At 33.0% G+C, this 24,654-nt stretch overlaps 1 protein-coding gene across 1 annotated transcript in view; it reads left to right on the top strand.

Annotated features, from left to right (window-relative positions):
- LOC129948400 (protein bric-a-brac 1) overlaps positions 1 to 23,833 on the top strand; it is a 206,839-nt gene extending 183,006 nt beyond the window's left edge. The window contains exons 2-4 of the mRNA XM_056059394.1: positions 15,797 to 15,854; positions 18,601 to 19,016; positions 19,089 to 23,833. Of these exons, the coding sequence (XP_055915369.1) occupies positions 15,797 to 15,854; positions 18,601 to 19,016; positions 19,089 to 20,084 (1,470 nt within the window). The 3' untranslated portion in view covers positions 20,085 to 23,833. The remainder of the gene's footprint in view (positions 1 to 15,796; positions 15,855 to 18,600; positions 19,017 to 19,088) is intronic.
- Positions 23,834 to 24,654: the final 821 nt, after the last annotated feature.

Here is a 24,654-nt window from a genome sequence, read left to right as displayed (position 1 = left end):
ACTTCAGAGGCGGCATTTCTGGCTGCAAGGAAATGTTGCCACTGGTTTTCAGTGCTTAATGCAGGAAGCATAGGACTCCTTAGGAGGTTATTAGAGACTCGATCGGAAAAGGACATGGCAGTCTCTTGCGATTGTAGCCGTCTAACGTCGAATCTTCTCACAGTACTTCCTTGTTTTGGCTTGGATCGGGATATCCGTAGCCGTACCTACAACGAGGTAGTGGTCCGAGTCAATGTTGGACTCTCGGAATGTTCGGATATCCTGAATACTGGAGAAGTGTCGTGCGTCGATCGCAATGTGGTCAATCTGGTTGACGGTTGATTGATCAGGAGATTTCCATGTCCCCTTGTGGATATTGAGATGCGTGAACTGCGTAGTAGCTACCAGAACGTCTCGCCCCTCAGCGAAATCGACCAGCCTGAATCCGTTGTCGGAGGTATTGTCGTGCAGGCTGTATCTCCCGAGTGCGTCACCAAAGTTGTCTTCTCTTCCCAGCTTGGCGTTAAAATCTGCTAAGACAATTTTAATGTCATAGCCAGGACACCGCTCATAAGTCTTGTCAAAGAGCTCGAAGAATACGTCTTTGGTGTTTTCATCTTTCTCTTCTGTTGGGGCATGCGCGCATATTAGGCTTATGTTGGCAAATTCAGCCTTTATGCGGGTTGTCGTGATGTGCTCGCTCACATTTTAAACTCAAGACTTTTTGCCTGAGTCTAGTTCCACACCCAAATAGACGCTGTCTTTGTTCTCGGTAGCAGACTCCATAGTATACATCGCAGTCTTTTAGTTTGGGGCTTCCGCACGTGGTCTATTAAGGGACCTAACATTCCACAGATCCGAAGTTAGTTTGTCCTTATTTCGTTTGCTTGGGTTGTCAACATCAAATCCGTCCGTATCCGATGCTTGTTGGTGCTTCGCAACTTGTGTATTTTGTACATGGTCAAGAAGTCACCCCGATGTCACACCCCCCAACCTGCAGGGCCAGATCCTTAGTATAACTCCAAGAAAGGCATGGTCTCCGAATAGGTCGTAGAAGCCCTATAGGATTTCACTAAGTAGTTCAACCTTACTGGAACTGTAGACGCCACAGTTGATTCCATCTCGAGAATTCGTCCGCTGCCTCTGAAACTTATTTATATTTAATTTGTAAATTTTAAGTCCTTAAAACTGCACATTCATCAACTTTCCTTCATATAGTACGTGTAGTGCTGTACATATAATTAATTTATGAAATAAAAATTCAATCATCATCACAACAAGTACATACTCATAAGAACATACACATGTTTATATATACTCGTAGCTCGATATGCTCCCTAAATGTTTTTTTTTCCTAAATCTTAAGCTTTATTATGGTGCCCTTACAATGCGGGTGCTGATATGGCTCCTTCACATTTCAGTCCCTAGGAATATATTTTTTTTCTTCATAATTTGCCATTTCTTCCACCTCTACCCCTTGGTTATCGCCTTACATACATGTGTGTTGACTGTTGAGAGAAAACAAATCGTTAAATATTTTCCGTGTTCCACTTAAAAACTGGTGGGGGGAACTTCCCTCTGAGCGACCTCTATTCCTCCACTATAGTTATTCAGACCAAAAGTTAATCGAGTGGATAGGAAGGGATTCCTTACGAAGCAGCTAGGTATGTTTGTTTCTATGATGGTGCACCTTTTCTATAAGTTCATCCATTGGTTTTATCCATTCTCCCTCTGAATACACCCATAGGTTAGGTATAGCTTATAGTACTCTGTTGGTACGTAAGACCGATCGGCAAGACCGAAGCATTTGAATCGAATATGCCGTAAAAATTCGATTTAAAGTTTGGCATTACACACATTTACATATAGATTCCCGTACGATAATAAAATATATGTTTGATAATCCTATCCTATCGTTCCTATACCACCTTTCTAGGAACTATACTCCGACTACCTAATGGGCATTGCACAGGAGCTGCTCCTGCTGATGCTTTATAATATGTGCTCTGCGCCCTTCCTGTATCGAAAGGTATAAACATGATTACCACTTTTGTTTAAGTAGAATTATATATATAATATTTGAAAAACTGCCCTCAAGCCGAACTTAAAGTTTTGGGGCATCCTAGATTTTTCAAAAAATTGATTTTATTTTAAATTGTCCATTAAGACCTCAAAAATGTTGTTCCAAAGATTATGACTGTAAAAAACATTCGAATATTGTTGATTTTCTATTACACTTAACTTCAAACACGTTTAAATCAATACTGCATCTTAAAAGTTTGAAGGACTTAACTCTTGGCTTGATTTGTGATTTTTTGTATACAGCATAGTTAATTTGTTATTAACAATTATCTGACTTTCAAGTTCCACTTTTATGTTGACTTAGACGTGAATTATGATTTAAAAACTACATTAGCTATTATTCCAGCTGTGGTACCTTAACAATTATCAGGAGACTTCATCGGAAAAAAGCTACAAAGCAAACAAAAATAACAGAAGTCTTTTTTTTATTAAGCTTCAAGGCTGAATTATGGCTTTAAAAAGTTAAATTTTTTCGTGAAAATATTACTGACTCATTGAGATTTTTTTTCTGGAAAAATGTTTGCACCCAGCGGGCAACAGTGGACTCTATAAAAATCTACCTATCCTACATTCCGATAAGTCATGTGGGTCGAGTCTGATGTGGAACATGTAGATGAGTTTAGTGGGAGGAGGGGCAATATAGGGGAATGGGAAACTTTTGAATTATAGAATAGCGGATACGAATATTTCTCGTAATCAATAATAATTGTTTTAATAAACTTTCAAATGCAAATTATTTACCGTTACTTTCCAATATCCTTCGATTTCGATTCGATGATAATTACAGAAGTAAAATGATTATTTTGAGGTTCGATGTTGTTTGCGGCACAACGGCAACGGCTCGACTCGACTCGACTCACTTCGCCTATAACTATATTATATGGAAGCCATCATGGTAGTATATTGTGTGTGAAAACTACTCGTAAAGTCGTGAATATAATGAAATTTGAATTCGTGATTTCCGCTTAGATGTGGACTTTAAGAAGGGTTGGGAGCAAATCGTAGGTACACACATACATACATATAGGAAAGGCATTTGAATTTCTGCATTTTTAATTTAAAATGAACTGAATGTACTTATTTTTTGTTTTTATTTTTTATTTTTTAACTTATAAATTTGCTTAGTTGTTTGTTTTTATTGGTTTTGTTTTTAGTTTTTTGTTTTTATCGCTCGATATGAATAGAAAATATTATTAGTTCTCAGGACCAGAAATCGAAAAGTATACTTTTATGCACATATATTAGACTTTTCCGCGTAACATACATAAATTGGAGGTTTTGATGGAAAAGTTACTTAATGTTTTGTGCGTTGGTCGATATGAGTAATATTTTAGTTAAATTGCAATAAAAGTTTGATAGTTCAAAAGTTTAAACTGCAGTTTTACGAGTTTGAAAAAGTTTTTTTTTTAATTTAGTATGAAAAACCAGTATATTAATGTTATGATAGCTTTGCAAATTGCATAGAAATTTGATAGATAGGTTTCGCAGAAGTAGCACCAGTGTAAACTTATTGGAATAAATGAAGAAAGGTTTTGAAAAAAAAAAATATATTTGAGGAAACAAACAAATACATTTTCAGCATATGGAAACTTTTTTATTTAATTTCTAAAAAATAGTTTAACTACATACAGTGTTGGCCAAAAAGTAGTACCCGTGGCATGATGGTTAGTGCGTTGGACTGTCATGCCAGAGGTCTTGAGTTGGATCCCTGCCTATGCTTAAGTCTTAAGTCTTTTCACGGGTACTGACTCTTGCGAGGAATTCACAAATTCTACAAGAGTAACTCTTGTCATGAAAAAGTGCGTTTTCAAATTAGCCGTTAGGATTCGGCATATAAACTCTAAGTCCACTACATTTTTGTATAATATTTCATTGAAAATAGCACAAGCAAAAGCAACTTTTAAAAAAGACATTTATATTTTTTAGGCTTGCTAAAATATTGCTAGTATTTTGTAGGAAACCCCTTGTGACTAATCACTTTAGCACATCCTCGAGGCATGGAGTAAATTTAATTGTTATTATGCTGTTTTGGATACTTTCCCAAGCCATCATTTTTATTTTTTCTACTAGTGTTTACAATTCCTCGATCTACTGGGGTTCCTGGGGACTGTTGTAACACATAAATCTGATTTTCTGGAAACCACGTCTAAACCATATTGGACGTGTGCTTTGGGTCGTTGTTCTTCTGAAATATCCATTTTAGAGGGAACTGATCCTCAGCGTGTGGCAGCATTACATTTTGCAAAATATTACGTACCATCTGTTTGGTGAATCGGTCCCAGTCCATGCCCCAAAAAATTTCCCACACCATTACCTTACCACCTTTGTGAGGATTTAGTGCCTCTTTGGTCGGTCTGCGAACACGACGGAAATCATAGAAACACTTGAAATTTTGAACTCTTCCAAAGAGTAATTTTATATAGCCCGCTTATTTTTGATTTAAATAAAAGACTTTTTATAGTTTTAAAATTAAAGACCACCATCAACAGTTAGTCTCCAAATTGGGTTCTTGTTTTTCGAGATTAAAGTGTTTTTTAAATTGATTTTATCCTCTCGTTGTTATTGTTTTTCTTGTCTGCCACCTTTGTGAACCGTTTAAAATGACTTTTTGGATTTGTAAAATTGTATTAATCGGCAAATCACTGACTTTGGAATAGAATAGTTTTCGATATTTTAAAGTTACTCAATATATACTACATCAAAAAATTTCACATTCAGCAATTGAAAATAACTGGGTTTCCATTACACTACGAACTTCCTACCACAGATCTGAGCTTATTGACTTCATTTGATAAAATTATAATGCATAATAGGAAAAGCTACAAAATGTTCGAGCTTTGCCCCATGGTTTTTTTGTACCGTTAGTCAAACATATGTTTGTACACTACTCTCTTCTCTAACAAAATGCATATATAACGGTTCTTTTTGAAATGTAAATAGTGTACTGTAATGATATTGAGAGATCTAGGCTCAGTATGCCGTCCTGTATTGATCTTTTCAGACTTTTTTTTTAAATTTTGCGAAATTCATTTTGAAAATGGAGGCTTCTCATTAAAAAGTACCTCTTGAAGTAAGAAAACTAATATTAGACTAATAAACGACGGAAAAAGTTATTCTGAGATATCCTCAACTATTGGTAGACCACGTTCTACAGTTCAATATGTATAACAAAATTAACTGATTAACTTTAATGTCTTTTGGTCGGAAACATGGAGGCAGAAATGTTATGGTCTGGGGAGCTATGGGGGCCAATGTTGTGGTAAATTTGGTTTTTATAGAAACAACAATGGATAAAAACAAATATTTAAACATTTTAAAAGAAAATTTGAAAGCCAGCGCTTTAAAAATTGGCCTTAAAGACGACTTTTTACTACTTGTGCAAGACAACGATCCTAAACATTCATCAAGGATAGTAAAGGAGTGGCTTCTCTATAATGTTAAATCGCTATTGCCTCATCCTCCCCAATCCCCGGACCTTAATCCCATTGAGCATCTTTGGTTATTTAGGAAGAAAGGTCAAAGAATCAAAAATAAGTAATAAAAACCAGCTAAAAGCCGTTATATTGGAAGAATGGAACAAAATTTCGACGGAAGTTTTCTTCAAAACTAGTTCTCTCTGTGAAGAATCGAATTCAGGATGTTATAAAAGCGAAATGTTATCACACTCGCTACTAAAACTTACATACTATATATAATTAGGCTTTTTATCAAGTGCAATTTTTGCGTACAATTTTTCGACCTTTGATTTCCTGCTTTGCCTAATTTGTTGCATTTTTGTTCATGAAGTTTGTAGGTACTAATTTATTTTGATTTGTTTTTAATTGGCATATAATAAACAATAAAAAAAATTGTAAAAAAGAACGATTGAAAATCTGCTTTTCTTTCAATATCTTGGCTATTATTTTGAAGAATCACCTGTACCAACAATTTTTTGATATGAGCCGTTTATTTTGAAAGTGACATAAGTCACTTTTGTTTTAAGTCGAGATATTTAAGATATTTGTTATACCGTTAATTACTAATACTTCTCTTGAAGAAATCTCAATAGTTCTCAATTTAATGAGTGCAAATTTTTTTAAATGAAAAGATACCGTTCAATTGTATTTAGTGTTGCCATTAACTCGATTTTTTTTGTTGAAAAAGTGACTTATTCCACTTTCAAAATAAACAGCTCATATAGTGCCATCGCTTCTACTGAAACTATGATATTTTTTTCTATGAAATCAATATTATGAAACATTTTTACAAAAAAGAATACGTATTTAAAACAATTTCTTTTCAAACCAATAAAAGAGAATTAGTCTGCATTTGATAATTGAGCTTATTTCTTTGTCTTTACAGAGATTTAAGTCCTTTATAGAATCCCCAATGTGAAAAGATTTGTATGTTTTATTATTAAATCAGATTTTTAAATGTAAAAAACATTCACGAATATGATCAATTCAGAATTCATTCATTCATTCATTGCTGTAATTTTTAAACGCACAATTTTGTTATGATATTTAAAGTGAAATAAAACAACTTACCGTTTTTCGAATTATACTGCAACCAATCGACATCAAAAATATATTATTTTCTAACAAACACCTCCGATACCGAGCGCGAGTCGCGATGCAATGTGATGTAATATGAATGTATAAAACAAATTCAAATTAAATAATTAACATATATTTTTTCTTCATAATTTAACTTTAACCCGCACTAATTTTAATTTAACATTTTACCGCACAATGCAAATATCCTTTTTTTGTCGCGACGAACTAATAACCAAAGAGACCAAATTCAAATTTTAAAACTAAACCGCCAATTAACATTTTCAGCGAACACTACAGAAGCGACCGACCAAATTAACATTCGAAGCAAACACTACCGAACCACCGACCGAGCTTCACATTTAAAAAAAAAAGGAAAAACACTTAACTTCATTGATATTTTTATAAACTACACCAAAACTTTACCTTTTTTCTTTCATTTTATTTATTTTTTTATTCTCCCGCACATTTTACAAAAAAAACACTTAACTTCTTAATTAATTGACTTTTTTTTAAATAAACGGAAATTTACCACTTTCTTGAATTTAATTTAATTTTTTCTTCTACCGCACATTTTACAAAGAAACACTGAACTTCTTAATTAAATGATATTTTTTACATGAAGCTAAACTTTACCACTTTCTTAACATTTTATTTGATTCTTTTTCTACCGCACATTAAAACACATAATATTTTTTTAATTTTTTAATTTTCAATTCGAGACCATCGTGAACATGTTACAACATGAATTTCACAAACTGCTCAGCCGTTCCGTTAACCGAAGAACAAAAAAAGAAAAAAAGACCAACTTCCGGAATGAAAAAGAATAAAGATGGCGGTAAATGGAGCAAATTCAAATTTTCAAATTAAACCACCCGCGCCATGTCGACAACAAATATGGACACATTTTACAAGAAATATATGACATTTTTTCACATAAATTAAACATTTGCCAATTTCTTAACATTTTGAATGCATTTTCAATACCGCACATTGAAAATACATATTTTAATTTTAATTTTTACTTCCAATTCGCGACCGCGACGATAGCAAACACGAAAGCACACGAATTTTTCAAAACGATTACCAAAGAAGAAAATTCCCGAATGAACATGAATGTGATGTCATGGCGATGGACCGCAATAAAATTTTTCAAAGAAATAGAATTCTAATTGATATTTTATAAGAAGAAAAACTTTACTTGGGTATTAATTCAATTATTTATCGTTTATAAACTTGAATTTCAAGACTTACTTAACATTTTATACAAATATTTTACTTTATAATTCGAGATGATCGCAAACGCGTTAGCACAAGAATTTCACAAAATAACTGATACGACCAAAGAACAAAGATGTAAAGATAACGAACTCCCTAAAATAAATATGTCATGGCGATGGCGATGGCGATTTACCTGATGCATTTTACCAATTTATAGTGCACTGTGTAGAATGCAAGAAACACATTGGTATGAGTTTTTTCTTTGGTGGAGTTCATCAAACATAATTCTTTTTGTTTAAATGTATGCATTGCAAGCTCTTAGAAATATGGTGTATATGTTATATTTGCATAATATATATTTAATACCCTGATTACAAGAGTGGGTTGAAAGATCGAACTGAATTCGAATTTAGATTTCGATACAGGAATGTGGTTGAAAAGGCTAAGTGAAAGATTGAGCTCAAATGGAATTGTAGTGACATCGAGTGTTTGTACAAAATGTTTTATAATTTTTTAATACAGAACAACTTTGAACAGAATTAGACTAAAGAAAATGAAAACCATCTAAAGAGGGAGAATGGGTTTGCCCATTAAAATGATTACCTATAATTTGCAATAAGCCAAATTGTCATTGAAAAAACTTCGAAAAGTATGCAATTGATTTTAGAAGCTTTAGTATTTCGAAATATTTGAGATGTTGAACCCATTAAGTTTTGCATTTTTGTTAGGATTTTATTTATTTTGCTGAAAAAAATGTTTATCGGACAATTTAACTAAATATTAACAACAATATTTTTTATAAAATTATTATTTATGTAAATTTGAGGACAATATCTATATTTGTTCTCAGGCCATTTTTTAAATCAATTTGAAGTATGTTTTACAGTTTTGTTGTAAAAAAAATATCAATTCGATATTATGCAGGAGCACAAGTCTAGTTGACGTGCATACTGGAAAAACTTCTTTTTATTTAATTTCGATACCTCGAAATCTAGGCATCTCCGAATTCGGAAATGAGTTTTCGGAATAGGGACATTTCTAGGACTATTCGGATAGAAGTTTCAAAACTAAGAGAACCACAAATAAAATGTTATGTATTAAGCATTAATATTTAGTTGACGCAACTACTTGGGAAGTTCTTTCTTGAAATGTAGATATCTCGAAATCTAAGGTTCGTCTCCAAATCCGGAAAATGTTTCTAGCAAAACGGAGAGAATTGATAAATCACTAATTTCGAAATTTTAGGTTGCAATTTATGATAACCCGTTTTTTAATAAATCAAGACGATTTTATTATGAAATGAATGGAAATTTATAATTTAGCATTCAAATCTTCGTAAAATACAAAATTTTATAATTTGGTAATTATTATCAAAAGTCAAAATTGTTGAAACCAAATTAAATTGCAACTTTTGAGTCACAATCTACTACTTCAAAGGAATAATTTAATTTGACTACTCATTAAACTTGTTTTGCGAAGTGTACACGGTGATTTAATCTTTCTCAATTGTCAAATCAAAAAAATATAATCACGATATAAATATTAAAGCTACAAGATTGTAATTTACGACATACCTATCCCCTGATTTAAAAAAAAAAAACTAACCAAAAGAAAGAGTATGGAGAAAATACGTATACAGCAAATTACAAAACAAACAGTCCTTGCTTACATAGTGTAGCGTACTAACATTATAGATAATACAAATTAAGTGTTTGGATAAAGAAGGAGATAAGTGACATCTGTTTTTTTTTTATATTGGTAATTGAGAAGTCATGAAAGCTTAAAATTCGAATTGTTTACAAACTGTAATATTTCCTGAAATACAAAAAAAGTTCTAAACAAAAACCTTTGAGCATCTTGCACATGAGCTACAAACTGCGAACTGTGGATGTTCCCATATTTTGACTTTTCTTTCTCTTGAGCTTTATTTCTATTCGCAAGCAGCGACTACTTGTCAATTTATTATTACCTTTTTTAACAAATAAAACAAGAGTGGTATAATTTTAAGGTTAAGTAGAGCGTGTTGTAATGTGGATGTTATGTGAGATGCGAGAGTTTTGATAGTTCGTAGCAACCACACTGCAATGCATTATCATTATTATCATACCAAATTGTTTTTACAAAATTTGCTTGTTTTAAGCATTATTCACATGAGCACGACCAAAGACCAACGAATGAACGAATATTCGTCGATTTTGACATTTCTTTCACATGAGAGTTTTGAATTCGTCGCGAATAAAGTTTGACTTTGACCACCGAAACCAAAACAAAAATGATTTTTTAGGTTAAGTACGCGCGATTATTTTATTCGTTGAGAGTGTGGATAATGTGGAACGCGAATAAAGTTTGACAGTTCGTATCAACTTCAATTGCACGACCAAGGAACGACGAATGACTTACAAAATGTGAGTTTATATACGTTTGAAGACATATTTCCACACAAATTCTTAACAAAACGATAGCAATATAGTTTCAATTTGATTTATGTTACATACTTTTACTTTTCAATATAATATATTAATAAATTTAAGAAAACCAATTTATTCGTCGCGAAAGAAATTATAGTTGATACGAACTGTCAAACTTTATTCGCGTTCCACATTATCCACACTCGTAACGAATAAAATAATCGCGTACTTAACCTAAAAAATCATTTTTGTTTTGGTTTTGGTGGTGAATGGTGTTCGGCTGTGGCTTCATTTGCGACTAATTATATACTCTCATGTGAAAGAAACGTCAAAATCGACGAATATTCGTTCATTCGTTGGTCGTTGGTCATGCTCATATGAATAGTGCTTAAGTGTCAACTGATTTCTTATAATTTAAATGCGTTTTTGTTATTAATTGACTTTTTGCTACCTTTAATTGCTAATAACTTCTTACCTAGACTTCCTTAAATTCTGAAAATGGTTCTCTAAATGTTTTTCAAATGATTTGCATCAAACAAATATATTTTCCCTACTTAATGCTGCTAACTCTATATCACATTGGCACCCCTTTAGAAATTACCCAAAAGGGGAATCCTACCTGTCTTGTTCTTTTATGATTGTCAAACCCTCTAAAATTCTTATCGCTCCCCCATGACAGATTCTAAGAAATGTCAATTCAATTGAGATGAATCACTTTTCACACCACAGAAAGCTCGCTATTATGATGACATCCATTTAACAGATTTCACTCCAGATTTTCTAAGTAAAGTTAAGATGTTCGCAATGAATGACTCATTTGGAACTATGTATATGCTTTGATATACTTAATAATAGTCCTTCCTTCTATCAACTGTAGACTGAATTAATTTGCATTTAAGGACAAACCAATATAATTAGTAAAAGTATAAACAAAAAAACCTTCCCTACGATGTGTGTTCATTTCCGGTAATTCGCTCTTCACGCCATCAGAAATCAAAAAGAAAACAAAATCATATCCTCATACATACAAAACACAGAATAAAAACAGAATCAGTATAAATACAAATTACAAAAAAAAAAAAAAAACAGATTTAAATGTTAACCCATTAATTACTGCATTGAATTTTTGACACTTGCATCGATATCCACTTTTCAGGCAATAAACAACCACATCATCGTTTGCGGCATAAAAACAATAATGCAACAAATTGCATTGCAATGTGATACATCCGGATCCGATGCATATCTCTTCGCCCATTCCATCACAAAAGCATCATCAGTAGGTATAAATGCACAACGTGCAGCACAGTTGTGTCGCCATCGTCATTGCTAGCTTCAGCTTCAGCTTTAGTTGGAGTCGCCTCGCCAATGGAATGCGCCACTCAAACTCCGCGTCCGCAAAAGAACAAAAAATAAATAAATTAAAAACGCATACGAATTGGAAACATGAAAAACTCCAATTATTCAGGCAATCAGTTCTCGGAACCGAACGGATTCCTGTTGCTCTGTCTTCTCCATTGATGCCTCTATATGACGATATTTTTCACCCACCCACCATATCCATATCCATCGCTCTAGCATCAGACCATCAGCATCAGCTATAGCCAGAGCCAGAGCCAGAAGCCAGGTGCAAGCCCTCAACAAGGATGCCCTTCAATTCGGCATGCACTGCAGTGATTATTGGTTGCTTATTAAAGGCCCAGGATTTTTTTCACTGCTTTTCGATTCGATTCTAAAAAGAGCCACGTGGCGCGTATTCGGTGGATGCAACAACATTCAGGGCCCCGCACCCGCACAACAGCAGTTAAACATTGCTAAAGTGTCATCGAGTGGCTTGTTGTGCCAACCAACTCCATACCGCTAAACTGCCGCCAACGCCTCTATGCCGCCCGACGCCTCAATGCCGCATTTGCCCAGTCAGTCATTCTGTTGCATTTTCAGATGCAGTTATAAAAAGGGTTTTTTTTGGCACCAAATGGCGACTGGACTGGGGGTGCACAAAAAATTGTAAAATTGCTTCACACGGAAAAAAGCAATGCAGCTCGCCAAACAAAACATCGCCGCGGTGCGGCGCGGCACTGATGGTTGAGTGTTAACTGTTAAGTGAAAAAAGGTTTATCGTTTGCGGTGTTCGTAGGCTTATCAGTTGTTCAGTGGGAGATGTGGTTTTTCCCGTGAGCCGTGAGTTGATGGCCTATTCATGGTTCATCTAGTGAAACACAACTTTTTTTTTGGCCGGCCCCATCCAATGTTTTCCCTTCCAGTCGATTAATTGTTGATACACGTTCGTTATAGCCGTTTCGTTTATAGGCAATTGTGAACTGCCTCCCGTTCTTGTTACTGCACTGCAATTTTTTGTTTGCCCTTTGGCTTCTTTTTTTGGATTTGGATTTGATTTGAACACTGCACTTTTGGCTAATGCACTTTTTCCAAAGGGGGTTGAATTCGATGGTGATGTCGACGACAAGCAATAAAAGTCATGTTAAGCTATTGATACGTTATATCCATCTATTGTATAACATGCAGTTCCTGATGAATGTCTATTAGCTCTTTGATTTACCAGTTTAATGCCATTTTATATGATATGGCTTGTATTTTTTTTTCGGATGGTAGTGGGATGAAACATGAAAATTTAAATACCCGCCCTTAACCGCAACTACATTATTTTGTATAGGGAATGTTTATTTTTTTAATTTGCTTGGGCTCTATTTAAAAATAACATAATTTCAATTGTTTAAACGAGCTTATACCAGATTCATTAGGATAATTTAATTTAGTATTTTTTGTAATTGGCTCTTATACAGGTTAATTAATAGAACGGATACCCTCGTACTCTCTCTATGGGTAGATAACGGTCAAGTTTTTAGTTGCTGATTTTTTTCGCTGTCCCGAAATATGAGTTCATAATAATTTAAACTGCTTCTTCTGCCAACTGTCAAATTCATCCTTAATGAATTCATTTGAGGATAAATCTGACAGTTGGCAGGTTCAGAAAACATGATTTCTAGTCAATTGCATTCTTGGAACGCAAAATACGACTAAAGTAGCGCGTTAATTTTTCAGAATTAATTGAATGAAAAAACATGATCCAGCTGTCATTTTGACATAAGAATAAAATACAATAATTGGAATGCAATTTTTTGGCAACTGGAATCAGGTGCTAGATACTTACTTTCCCTACTCAGTCGATCTCAGTATTTTTTTATTTTTTTATTTTTCTTTTCTTTCCTGAATCTCAAAATAATTATTTTAAATATGCATGGAGATGAATTTTTATTTTCTTGAAATTTTTTGACGTTTAATAAAAAAAAAACTCAAATTTCCTGTCTTGTATAATTTTTGTATTTGAACAACCCTATAATTTGACTAATCTATATCTGGAAACAACAACTGCCACCAGCATTGAAACTAAAAGGCGTTTCCTATAATTTTTAAATCTTTTTTAACATTTTGTCTCCTTTATGGTACAAAAATACTCCTATACACCTATGTACTTCAAATATCACAAACGAAAACCTGACTATTCTTCGTACATTTCTTGGGAATATTATACACTCTTTGCTCTTTCATATTTAGCACAACTTTCCATGACAAACAGAATTTTATTCAAACGAATTTCCTATAAAAATAAAAAAGAAATATAAAATAGAAAACAATAAATACGTCTCACTTAGACCATGTCATCATCCATGAAATCATTTTTCATTCAGTAACAATCAATTCTTTGAATTAAAAAACGCCTTCATTTGCATTCCGTTAGATGTACATATGTATGTATGTACACAGATATGAACTCATATGCATACCTGTAGTTTGTATTTTTTGTATTATTCCACTTGTAAAATAACTGAAGGGAAAATCATTACAGACGTCATTGTAAGTGCACCTACTCCGTGTTTCTTTTTTTCCCCACTAGGGAAATTATTACAACTTTTTCTGTGCTCGTGTTAACAATTCCACTTGACACAAACGTTTTCACCTATATATTCCCGTCCCGCACTCGGCCCGGCCCGACCCGTCTAAAAAAAGCTGCAAATTAAACAAAAAATTAATATAAGTGTAGGTACACTATGCAATCTACAACACACTATTGTATCTGAGGACTTTCTGTATGTTATTTTTTTCTAGCTTGTTTCGTTTTTATATTTTTTTGTCTACACAGGAAGTGCAAAAACGATAAAATCAAAGAAAACCCTTAAAAACGAAAACGTGTACTTTTAAATTAATAGTTACTGTCAATTGTGGAAATTGTGCTATTCTCGAAAACCGAACGAATGCTTGACCTCGTAAATGCATTATAATTTGTCGATGGTCTACTTCATACATTGAAACCTCATGCCACAGAAAAAGAAAAACCACCTCTCCATTCTTTTTGAACGAAAGATAAATTCAGAAATATTTTCTACATGAATGTATACATTGCATATACTTAACCTATCTTTTATGTTACAAGCTAGAAAAATGAAGAAATTTAAAAAAAAAATCCAAAACTATCAATTATATTAAAGAAGCATATTTCAAGACAGATGTGGCGAAGTGGGCTAAAGAGGCTATTTTAAGTGCTTCCCAATAATTTTTGACAAATTCTCTATTTATCTACATAATTTCATTCTTAAATAAACAGAGCTAAAAATTTAAATCTGTCAAGAAATCGTAAACGTAACGTAAACAAAAGCTTAATAATTTACATACATACAAACACACGTACATTTTAATTTCAGCGAATTTCAAATCTTATTATATTGTGAAATCTTCAGATGTCTATTCATTCATTCTTATAAATGTTAAGATTGTAACGATTTCTAACAGAATGACGTAATCACATCGTCCACTCAATGTTAAAGTGACCAATAGTTACGATTTATAACAAACCACAACTAAGTTCGAGAGCTTAGTGGAAAGTGTTAAACTGTCAGAGTGAATTATTTGTTTACAAACAGTACTTTTGTTGGCTTGGAAAAAATGAAATGTCATCAAAATAGAACTACAAATTTACAAAACAACAATTTCTAACATCTGTCGACCCTAAATGCTTCTTAGAAATTCCAACAATTCGTAACAATGACAATACCACTGATGTGTCAATAGCTAAATACCCTTCAAAGAAAACATTTCTGTTCAAACGGTTGGCCGATCTTGTTCCAAAGTCTATCAATTTAAATGACAGAATGTTAGCAGAAGATTTATTGTAAATGACATTCATTTTGACATGTCTTAAAAAACCACATCTGACGTTTCTGGCATTATTTTCTCCATTCCAAATTGAACGTTCACACTATTTTAAGACATTTTTTTGGTAACAGATCTGTCAAACGTTTTTATTTAGCTTAAGGGTGATGAAGTTTTAAATAAATTTTCTTTTTTCTTCGTTAAAATCTAAAAATTACGTTCTGTCTACTTGTGTCCATTTTCCCCTAAACAGAATATCCTCATTATCCCAATCCTGCTATTTAATGAAATTTTCTTTATAACATAATGTTTTCCATGGAAAAAGAAACAGACCTTTTTAAAAGAGAAAAAAACCTCCTTCGTGCAAGTTGTTTAATAATTTCTTTATTTGTTGTATATTTACAGGCGAAATTACTGGAGAACTCACATTCGTGGATGGGTGCCTCAACGACTTCAATTGCTGGTATGTTATTTGGGAAATTTTTGATACTGTTTTTTTCTTTCTTTAAATATGGAAATTTAATTAACGGTACATTTTGGTCATTCGGAAATGTATTCAAATAATAGTTTTTTTTAACTTAAGGAGTAAAACCTTTTGTAGTACCCGTGGCATGATGGTTAGTGCGTTGGACTGTCATGCCAGAGGTCTTGGGTTCGATCCCTGCCTATGCCATCTAAAGTCTTTTCACGGGTACTGCCTCTTGCGAGGAATTGACAAATTCTCCAAGAGTAACTCTTGTCATGAAAAAGTGCTTTCTCAAATTAGCCGTTCGGAATCGGCATTTAAACTGTAGGTCCCCTCCATTCCTGACAACATTACTCGCACACAGGAATGGTTGAGAGTTGTAAGTCACTAGGCCCTGGTTCTTCATGGACTGTTGCGCCACCCAATTTATTTTATTTTTTATAGTAAAACCTTTTGAATTTTCGTAAGAATATTGGGAAATTTTATTAAAATGCTAAAGAATTCTCTGAATCATATCTTTGCCGATATGATCACAAAGCCCGAAGGAACACTGGTCAGGTTCAAATGACATAAGGGACATAAGGCAAGTTTCTGGTATCTGATTGGCTAGCTGCCAAAAAATGTACTTCCAATTAAGGCAACTTTAATGGAAAGTTGACTGGAAAGTTAGTCAAGAAAAATCTCCCTAACTATTAAGTCAAGTCTTCTTCTATCAAAATGACAGTTGATAATGTTTTTTTATTCAACTAAAAGCTGAACTTTAATACTTCATGTATTTTTTTGAAAAGGGGTTTCTTGTCAATTTGGAAAAGAAATAACTAATATTTCTTTACAATACAAAATATAAATCCTGCCCACTGACAGGTACATACAACTTAAGGGACTTCATTTGCAGTCAGCTGGAATCTTTGAACGCAAAACTAAGGCGGCTAGTTAATTTTTCAGATGTTATTAATTTTAAGCTTGGAACTTTACTTGTACTATCATCTATAAAAAACATCCTTACACAGGTTACAAGTTCGTCATAAGTTGGGTTTTGTATATCTAATTGTAAAGAAAAATTCTTTTTTTAATTTTCGATATGAAAAGGACTCCCTTAACACAAATTCTTAAATAAAGTTGTGAAATAAAAAAATTATAGATGCTCAGCTTTTATTTGAATGAAAAAAATGATCACCTGATATTTGAACATAAGAAGAAGGGAGATTTTTCTTGACTATGGGCAGGTTCAGGCAATATAAGGAACTTCATTTCTAGTCAACTTCATTCTTTAAATGTACATTTTGACCAAGGCAACTAGTTAGTTTTGCAAGTGTCATGAATTTCAAATTCAGAACTTTACTTCACAAACCTCTACTTTAAGTTCATCGTACAAAAATTATAAAAAACATTATTGTCTACAAAACACTACTCAGGCAAGCCTATTTACAAGTTCTTAACGACTTGCATATTGTATTGTTAAGAAATATTTCTTATTTGTTCTCCAATATAACAAGGATCCCTTTTACACAAAAACGTTCAATGGAATTGTGCAGAAAATAAATAAATCATAGAGTAATAAAGTTCAGTTTTCAGTTGAATGAAAAAAACATGATCAATTGTAATTTTGACATATGGAAGTTGACTTGAATTGATAGTTAGGGAGAATATTCTTTACTAACTTTCCAGTCAACTTTCCAATAAAGTTGCCTTAATTGGAAGGCATTTTTTTGCTAGTAGGCCAATCAGATACAAGAAATTTGCTTTACTTTCAAGTCCCTTATTTCGCCTGAACTTGCCCTATCTTTCCAGGCAACTTTCCAATAAAGTTCCCTTGACCAATCAGATACAATTAACTTGACTTACCTTAAAGTCCCTATGATGTCTAAACTTGCCCGATCCGATGTCGCAAAATCTGGGCTTTTTGATAAATATTCGCACATATATCTAAGAGAAGGGGAGGTCAAAATAAAACAATTAAGTTGAAAAACCAAAGGGCTTGTGCCATTAAACAAATATAAATGTCTTCGCAGTTTTTACAAAACAAATTTGGTAATTCCAACAAGGAATGAAATAAGGCATTTGTGCATCCGCATGGAAAGTTCTATGGACTGCACATTTAATTACGGCACAACACTTATGGGACATTTAAGTGCCTCACTTTCATTCAAGCGAAGGACGCTCACCCTAACATCACCCCCTTTTAAATCAAAGATTTAAGCATTGACCTTGCAACTCTTTCAATTGCTAGAAAATGTGTAGTATCTATAAAGAGTCACACTGTAAGTCGTAGTAAAAATGTAAATTGGCAGTTAAAAGCTGATTTCAATCAAATATTCACCAAACTCTTTTATTAAAAAAAAAGGAAACATTAGCATATTATAAAAAAAGGAAAGTCATAATAAGTATTCTTGAAAAAAGCAACTATTTTGAAATGCATAGGTAGACCGCTTTTAAATATTTACACTACGATTTCATTAGCAGGAACCAAGTCGAATATTTATGGAGAAATAAACAATTTAAATAAAATAAGCTTACACATGCGAGGACTTTAGCATTTTTTATTTTAATAAATTACAGTCTTTGTTATCATAATGTCAAAAATCGCATGTACTTAAATTCTAAAGTCATGCCATGTAACATGCCCACATGCATTGGGCTAGAAGTCCATTAACCAGGTTTTTACATTTTATTTACATCTGATGATGGTCAGCAAAAACTGTACTTAAAATGTATTTTTAAAAAGTTAATTTTCTCTCCACAGATAGCTATCAATACCAACTGCAATCAATGTGGCAAAAGTGCTGGAATACCAATCAAAATCTCATGCACCATCTGCGCTTTCGTGAACGAGGTCCATTGAAATCATGGCGACCCGAAACAATGGCCGAAGCCATTTTTAGTGTTTTGAAAGAGGGCCTCTCTCTGTCGCAAGCTGCACGCAAATATGACATTCCATATCCTACGTTCGTTTTGTACGCCAATAGAGTTCATAATATGTTAGGGCCTTCAATAGACGGTGGCACTGATCTGCGACCAAAAGGTCGAGGGCGTCCACAACGAATTCTTTTGGGCATTTGGCCAGACGAGCACATAAAAGGTGTAATCAAAACTGTGGTATTTCGTGATGCTAAGGAGTTGAAGGACGAGGGTCTGCATTTGCATTATGGACGCCATTCTGTATGTATATAGTCTAGTTGTACACTTTTTCATAAACTAAAGCGAAAACTATAATTTGTTCTTATTTTGCAGCCCGTGTTTCCATTTCAAGACAACGCGCTTAACTACCCAGGAGCACCGGGCTGCCCCAATGGTCTCCCAGCGGGCCCTGTTGGTCCTTCTGTAGCTGATTCAATGTCTCAAGAAGCAACTGCAGCTGCTGTGGCGGGTGTGGCGCACGCGCTGCGTCAACAAATGCAAATGGCTGCTGCAGTTCAACAACAACAACAACAACATCAACACCACCCACATCATCAGCAACAACATCCCCATCAACAACCATCCCATCAGCATCATCATCCGGAAACATCTTCCAATATTTTCAACTTACCCGCACATATGTCGCCCCATGGTAGTGCCAGCGGGATTCCATTACCAAAGCAAAGTTCCCCCATTTCAAGTGGACCTGGACAGAATCCAATGCAGAGGCATGCTTCACCGTCCGCGTCAAACATGCCTGGTCTTCCTAACCTAAACTTAGCCAATATGCCGGGTCTTCACATGGTCCCGGGCATAGGACCGAGTATGAGTTCAGGAGGAGGAGGAGGAGGTCCTTCGTCATCAACTTCCTCCCTACACCGAGGAGAGGGCCCTCCACAATCAAGCCACCAGTCCAATATCTCACCTGTCCATAATCTGTTCAGCAGCAGCAGTAGTTCAGTACACAATCCCCAACATCCGGTGGCTCCGCCGTCCAGTAGTAGTAATCCACGACTCCATCCGACCTCACCCTCGGACTCAGCGCACGATCTCCGGATGAACAGTCCCGACGAGAACCTGCTCAGCTCTCCATTGCAAATGTCCCTTGAGCCAGCTGTCAATTTGGCCGTTGGTGTAAGCGGAATGGCCTACAAACCATCACGAGGCTACTCCTCACCACGTCCAGAACATCTGTTTCAAGAAGATATTGCAGAGCTTGTCGGTTCTGCCAGTGATAGATCCTCAGCATGTCCTTCCAACTTAAACAACTACAAGGATACACCGGCAAATATTAAACTAGAACCTATCACAGAATGTCGGAGCGAATAAAAGGGTTCAACTATAAATGTAAGTCTTAGTATATCCATAAAAACAAAACAACAACTTTTCTTTTCCTATAATAATAAAGTTAAAACAAAAACATATAAATCCATTATCCATAAGAAATTTTATTTAAACAAATTTAAATAAAAAATAAAATTATAATTAAGCAAACCAACCTAATTAATAGTAAAACAAAATACATTCTATTTATATAAATCCAATGTGCAATAGAAAACTTGATAAATTTTAATTTTTAAAATAATATAACTCTGCTCTGTATGTATAAACAAAAAGAAAAATTAAATATGTTAACCCACAAAAACTGACAAACAAACAAAAAAAAATATCGTTATATTTTACAAAAATTCCAAAAAACGGGCTGTTTTGAAATGTTTTCTTCTTAATTGTAGAATCAAAACCATTCCAAACCAAATTTAAATAAATTAACAAAAACAAAAATTTCATAATATCTTACTAATATAACATTAACAACAAAAACATCCTACAGTGTGCGTTTATATTTTTTACTTATAATTTTACTTTTCAAAGAAACTTTGGAACAAAATTTAAACAAATATTTGGAAAATATAATGTATTTCAAAAAAGCATAGTACAAAAAAAGTATAAACATTTTGGACTAGAAAAATTTTTTAAATATAAAAATCAAAAAAAAAATCAAAATCGTTGCCTATATTAAAAATAAAATTTTTAGATACTCGAAATTAAATGCCTTGGGAATTATATGGAAAAAAAATAATTTTGAAATGTAAAACAAAAAGAAATTTAAAAAAATATATACCTACTAAATTTATGAAAATTTAAGAAAAAAATATTTATTCAAAATTGAAGAAACAAAAAAGAGAAAAAAAAAGAATTATTATATCGAATAAGTTAAGGAAATTAAAACTGATACGGCCTCGTTGAGTAAACTCGGCGCTCTATTATTTTTTAATTAATTTTTTAAATTTATCAATTTTAGGAACATTTTTAGTTACAAAGGCATTTCCTTTAAGTTGAGGTATCAGTCCTTAGCACTTGATTAAAGAGTTAAAAACATAACAAGAAACTTAAGTTCAAAAATGTAATCCCAATTCTTCAATTTTGCTTTTGGACATAATTTTGACTGTTGGGGTCAGTTACAGCTTTAATTGGTTTTGATTATTATTTAAGAAAATCATTGGATTTTGTTGACGGAGAGTTTATAGCTTTCATTGGAAATGAAATACACCGTACATTAATCTTTCATTAGAATGGTGTGGAATTGGAACAGAAATAAGTGGAATGCTTAGTTTAAGGCGCCAGTTATAGCTATCATTTGTTTTTCACCATTGAAAACAAACATTGGAATTGTCTTGACAGGTCGTTTATAGCTATCATTAAAAGTTTCTGTCATTGATAACAATTTCATGATTGAAATCCACCGAAAAACTTTTACTGACAGAAATCTGCCATTGGAATTGTGTGAAATTGGAACTCATATCAGTGGAACGATTCGTTTCATTTTTGAACATAAAAGTATCAGCTGTTCAGGAAATGAATTTCCGTTGTGAAAATAGGAAAATGAATTTAGTGAGAAATATCTGTGTAATAACACTTTAAAAAAAAAATCTTTAAGTGATTTCCCATGGATCAGTACAAAATTTTCATTTTCATTCAAAAAAATATCCGCATTAGTTTTCGTCATTTAAAATATTTTCATTTGAGATTTAAGGGCCGGTAAAAGCTATCAGTAAAATGTTTGCTTTTAGTTTTTGAACATGTTACAGATTTATTTCTAGCAAAAAATTGATGCAATAAGATGAATCCTATATTCAAGTATGTTTTTTTTTTTAAAGAAACATCGCTTTTCAAGTTTTGTTTAGTTTATAAATCCATTTTAATTTTGTTTAATGATGAAATTTCATTTTACTGAACAGCTGACTGCCAAAAGCCTTCTATTGGTTTTCCAATTTTTTACTGTTCCGATCATATCGTTAAAAAATTTACTGATGAAAGGAACAGTACAAAAAATGTCTGAGGCTCGATGTTTTGATCGAAAGATAACATCATTTTCCTTACCCATGTATCTTCCGAGCATGAAAAAGCGGAGAAGCTCTTTTATTTATTATACTCAAAGCTGTTGCAATCAATAAATTTTGTTTACCCATGATAAGATCAACTTAATTTCACAGAAGCAGAATCGATAACAAACAAATAAATTAAAAAAAAACAGATGGCTCATTCACAAAGCTACTCAATTTTGTCATATTATTGACAAATACAAATACATAAAATAAGATACATTTGTGTTTTCAGAACTTTAAATATTTTTTTTCATTTTAAATTCAATTAAACCAAATAGAAGATATAATAAACTGATTTGTATTTGTATTTAAATTCCGAAAGATTCATTTCATTCTTGTGTCTTTACCGAGCAGCTGATTGTGAAACGTCAAAACCAGTGTGCACTAACTTTATAGCCGAAATTTGTACACTACGTCAGAGGGGAAATTTCAACTACTTTTGTAGTTAGATTTATCCAATCAGAATCCCTTGACTACGTAGCCACTAGCTTTGTGAATGCGACCCAACTCTTGAAATAGAAATTTCAAAGTGACATTTAAATTAATAACGTAAATTTACTGATTGCTATAAACGCACATCAGTAAAACATTTCAGATTCCTCATCTTTCAAATTTTACTGATAGATATAACCGGCCCTTTACAGTTGAACCGCTGATCTTTGATTGCGAACAAAATCGTTCCATTAAGAGTGGACCATTTTCCTTGTTTTCCCAATTCTCAGTTTTACTTTCAATGAACACCTCTAAGGGGCCGTTTAAAGCTATCAGTAAATACTGAAACAGCAGGAATTTTTAATGTTTAACTCATCGTTTTTAGCAATCGGTACACATACAAACGTCATTAAATTCGAAGTATCAAATAACCTCCTCTTTGCTGCTGATTTTATCACTAATTTTTGTTACTGATGCCTTCGAAACCATATAGAATCGGAACACTATCCGTAAAACGAAATGGAATTTTGTTCGCATTTTGGAGTCAACTGTTTAGCATTGCAAAAAAAACATTGGAATTTTCTTGACAGATCCTTTATAGCTATCATCAAAAATTTTCTGTCATTGAAAAAAATTTCCTGATTGAAATCCACCGCACATTTTTTACTGACGGAAATCTGTCACTTTTATACATAAAAGTGTCAGCAGTTCTTGAAAATAAATGTCCGTCAGTAAAATAGAAAAATACATTTTTAGAGATAAATATATGCGCAATTACACTTATTATTCTTTAAAAATATTCTTTGTGTGATTTCCGATCAATCAGTATATAATTTTCATTTCTAATCAAAGGTAAACACCGTCAAATATCGATTCAAAAAAATTTCCGGATCAATTTCAATGATAGCTACATATAACTGGCCCATTAACCATGAGCGTTTTTAGCCATCAGTACACATACGTCATTTAATTCGAAGTATTAAATAACCTACTTTTTGCTGTTGATTTTATCACTAATTTTTGTTACTGATGTCATCGAACCATACAGAATTGGAACACTATCCGTAAAACAAAAGCTATCAGTAAAATCCATCAGTACAATTTGAAACAGGAGGAATCTGAAATGTTTTACTGATGAGCGTTTATAGCAATCAGTAAATGTACGTCATTAAATTAAATGTCACTTTGAAGCTTCGCGCCTCAGACAATTTTTTTACTGTTGCTTTCATCAGTAAAATTTTTATGTTTGATTTGAGAACAATTAAGTGGTGATTCTCATCGGCTTTGTTGATCTTTTTGATGATTAAATGAAAACAATTTTCATCTGAAAAAATCAGATGAAAATTGTTTTCATTTAATCATCAAAAAGATCAACTGAAAAAATCAGATGAAAATTGTTTTCATTTAATCATCAAAAAGATCAACAAAGCCGATGAGAATCACCACTTAATTGTTCTCAAATCAAACATAAACATCAACTTGGTCAAAATTATAAATCGTTAGTAAAATTTTTAATGATGTGATCGAAACAATACAAATTGGAACACCAACAGTAAAACAAAATGGAATTTTGTTGTCAGCTGTTCTGTAAAATGAAATTTCATCACTAAAAAAATTAAAATGCATTTAGAAAATAAATAAAACTTTAAATGCATTGTTTATTTTTGAAAACAATCATCAAAATTTCATCATATTGCATCAATCTTTTGCTAGAAATAAATCTGTAACATGCTCAAAAACTAAAACCTAAAATTTTATTGATGGATTCTACTGATAGCTCTAACCGGGCCCTCAAATTTACCTTCAGATGCATTGTTTCTGTTCGAAAAAAAAAAACTTGATAATAGAATAAATTTGATTGCATTTATAACAATCTGAATATGAGGTTCTAATATGTTCAAAATTGTAAAGGAAAGATTTTACTAATATAGCTACAACCGGGCCTTAACCTCTTGATTTCAATCAGGATATGTTTGATATCAATTTGGTAATTTTTGTCCAATAACAAATATTTTCAATGAAAGCTATAACCAACCTGTCAAAAAATTTAAATGATTAGTTTCAATGATGAAGACCAATGG

The sequence above is a fragment of the Eupeodes corollae genome, chromosome 2, assembly GCF_945859685.1.
Source record: "Eupeodes corollae chromosome 2, idEupCoro1.1, whole genome shotgun sequence".
Classification (NCBI taxonomy): domain Eukaryota; kingdom Metazoa; phylum Arthropoda; class Insecta; order Diptera; family Syrphidae; genus Eupeodes; species Eupeodes corollae.
Note: the sequence above shows the minus strand (reverse complement) of the source record. Positions and strands in the feature narration are given on the sequence as shown.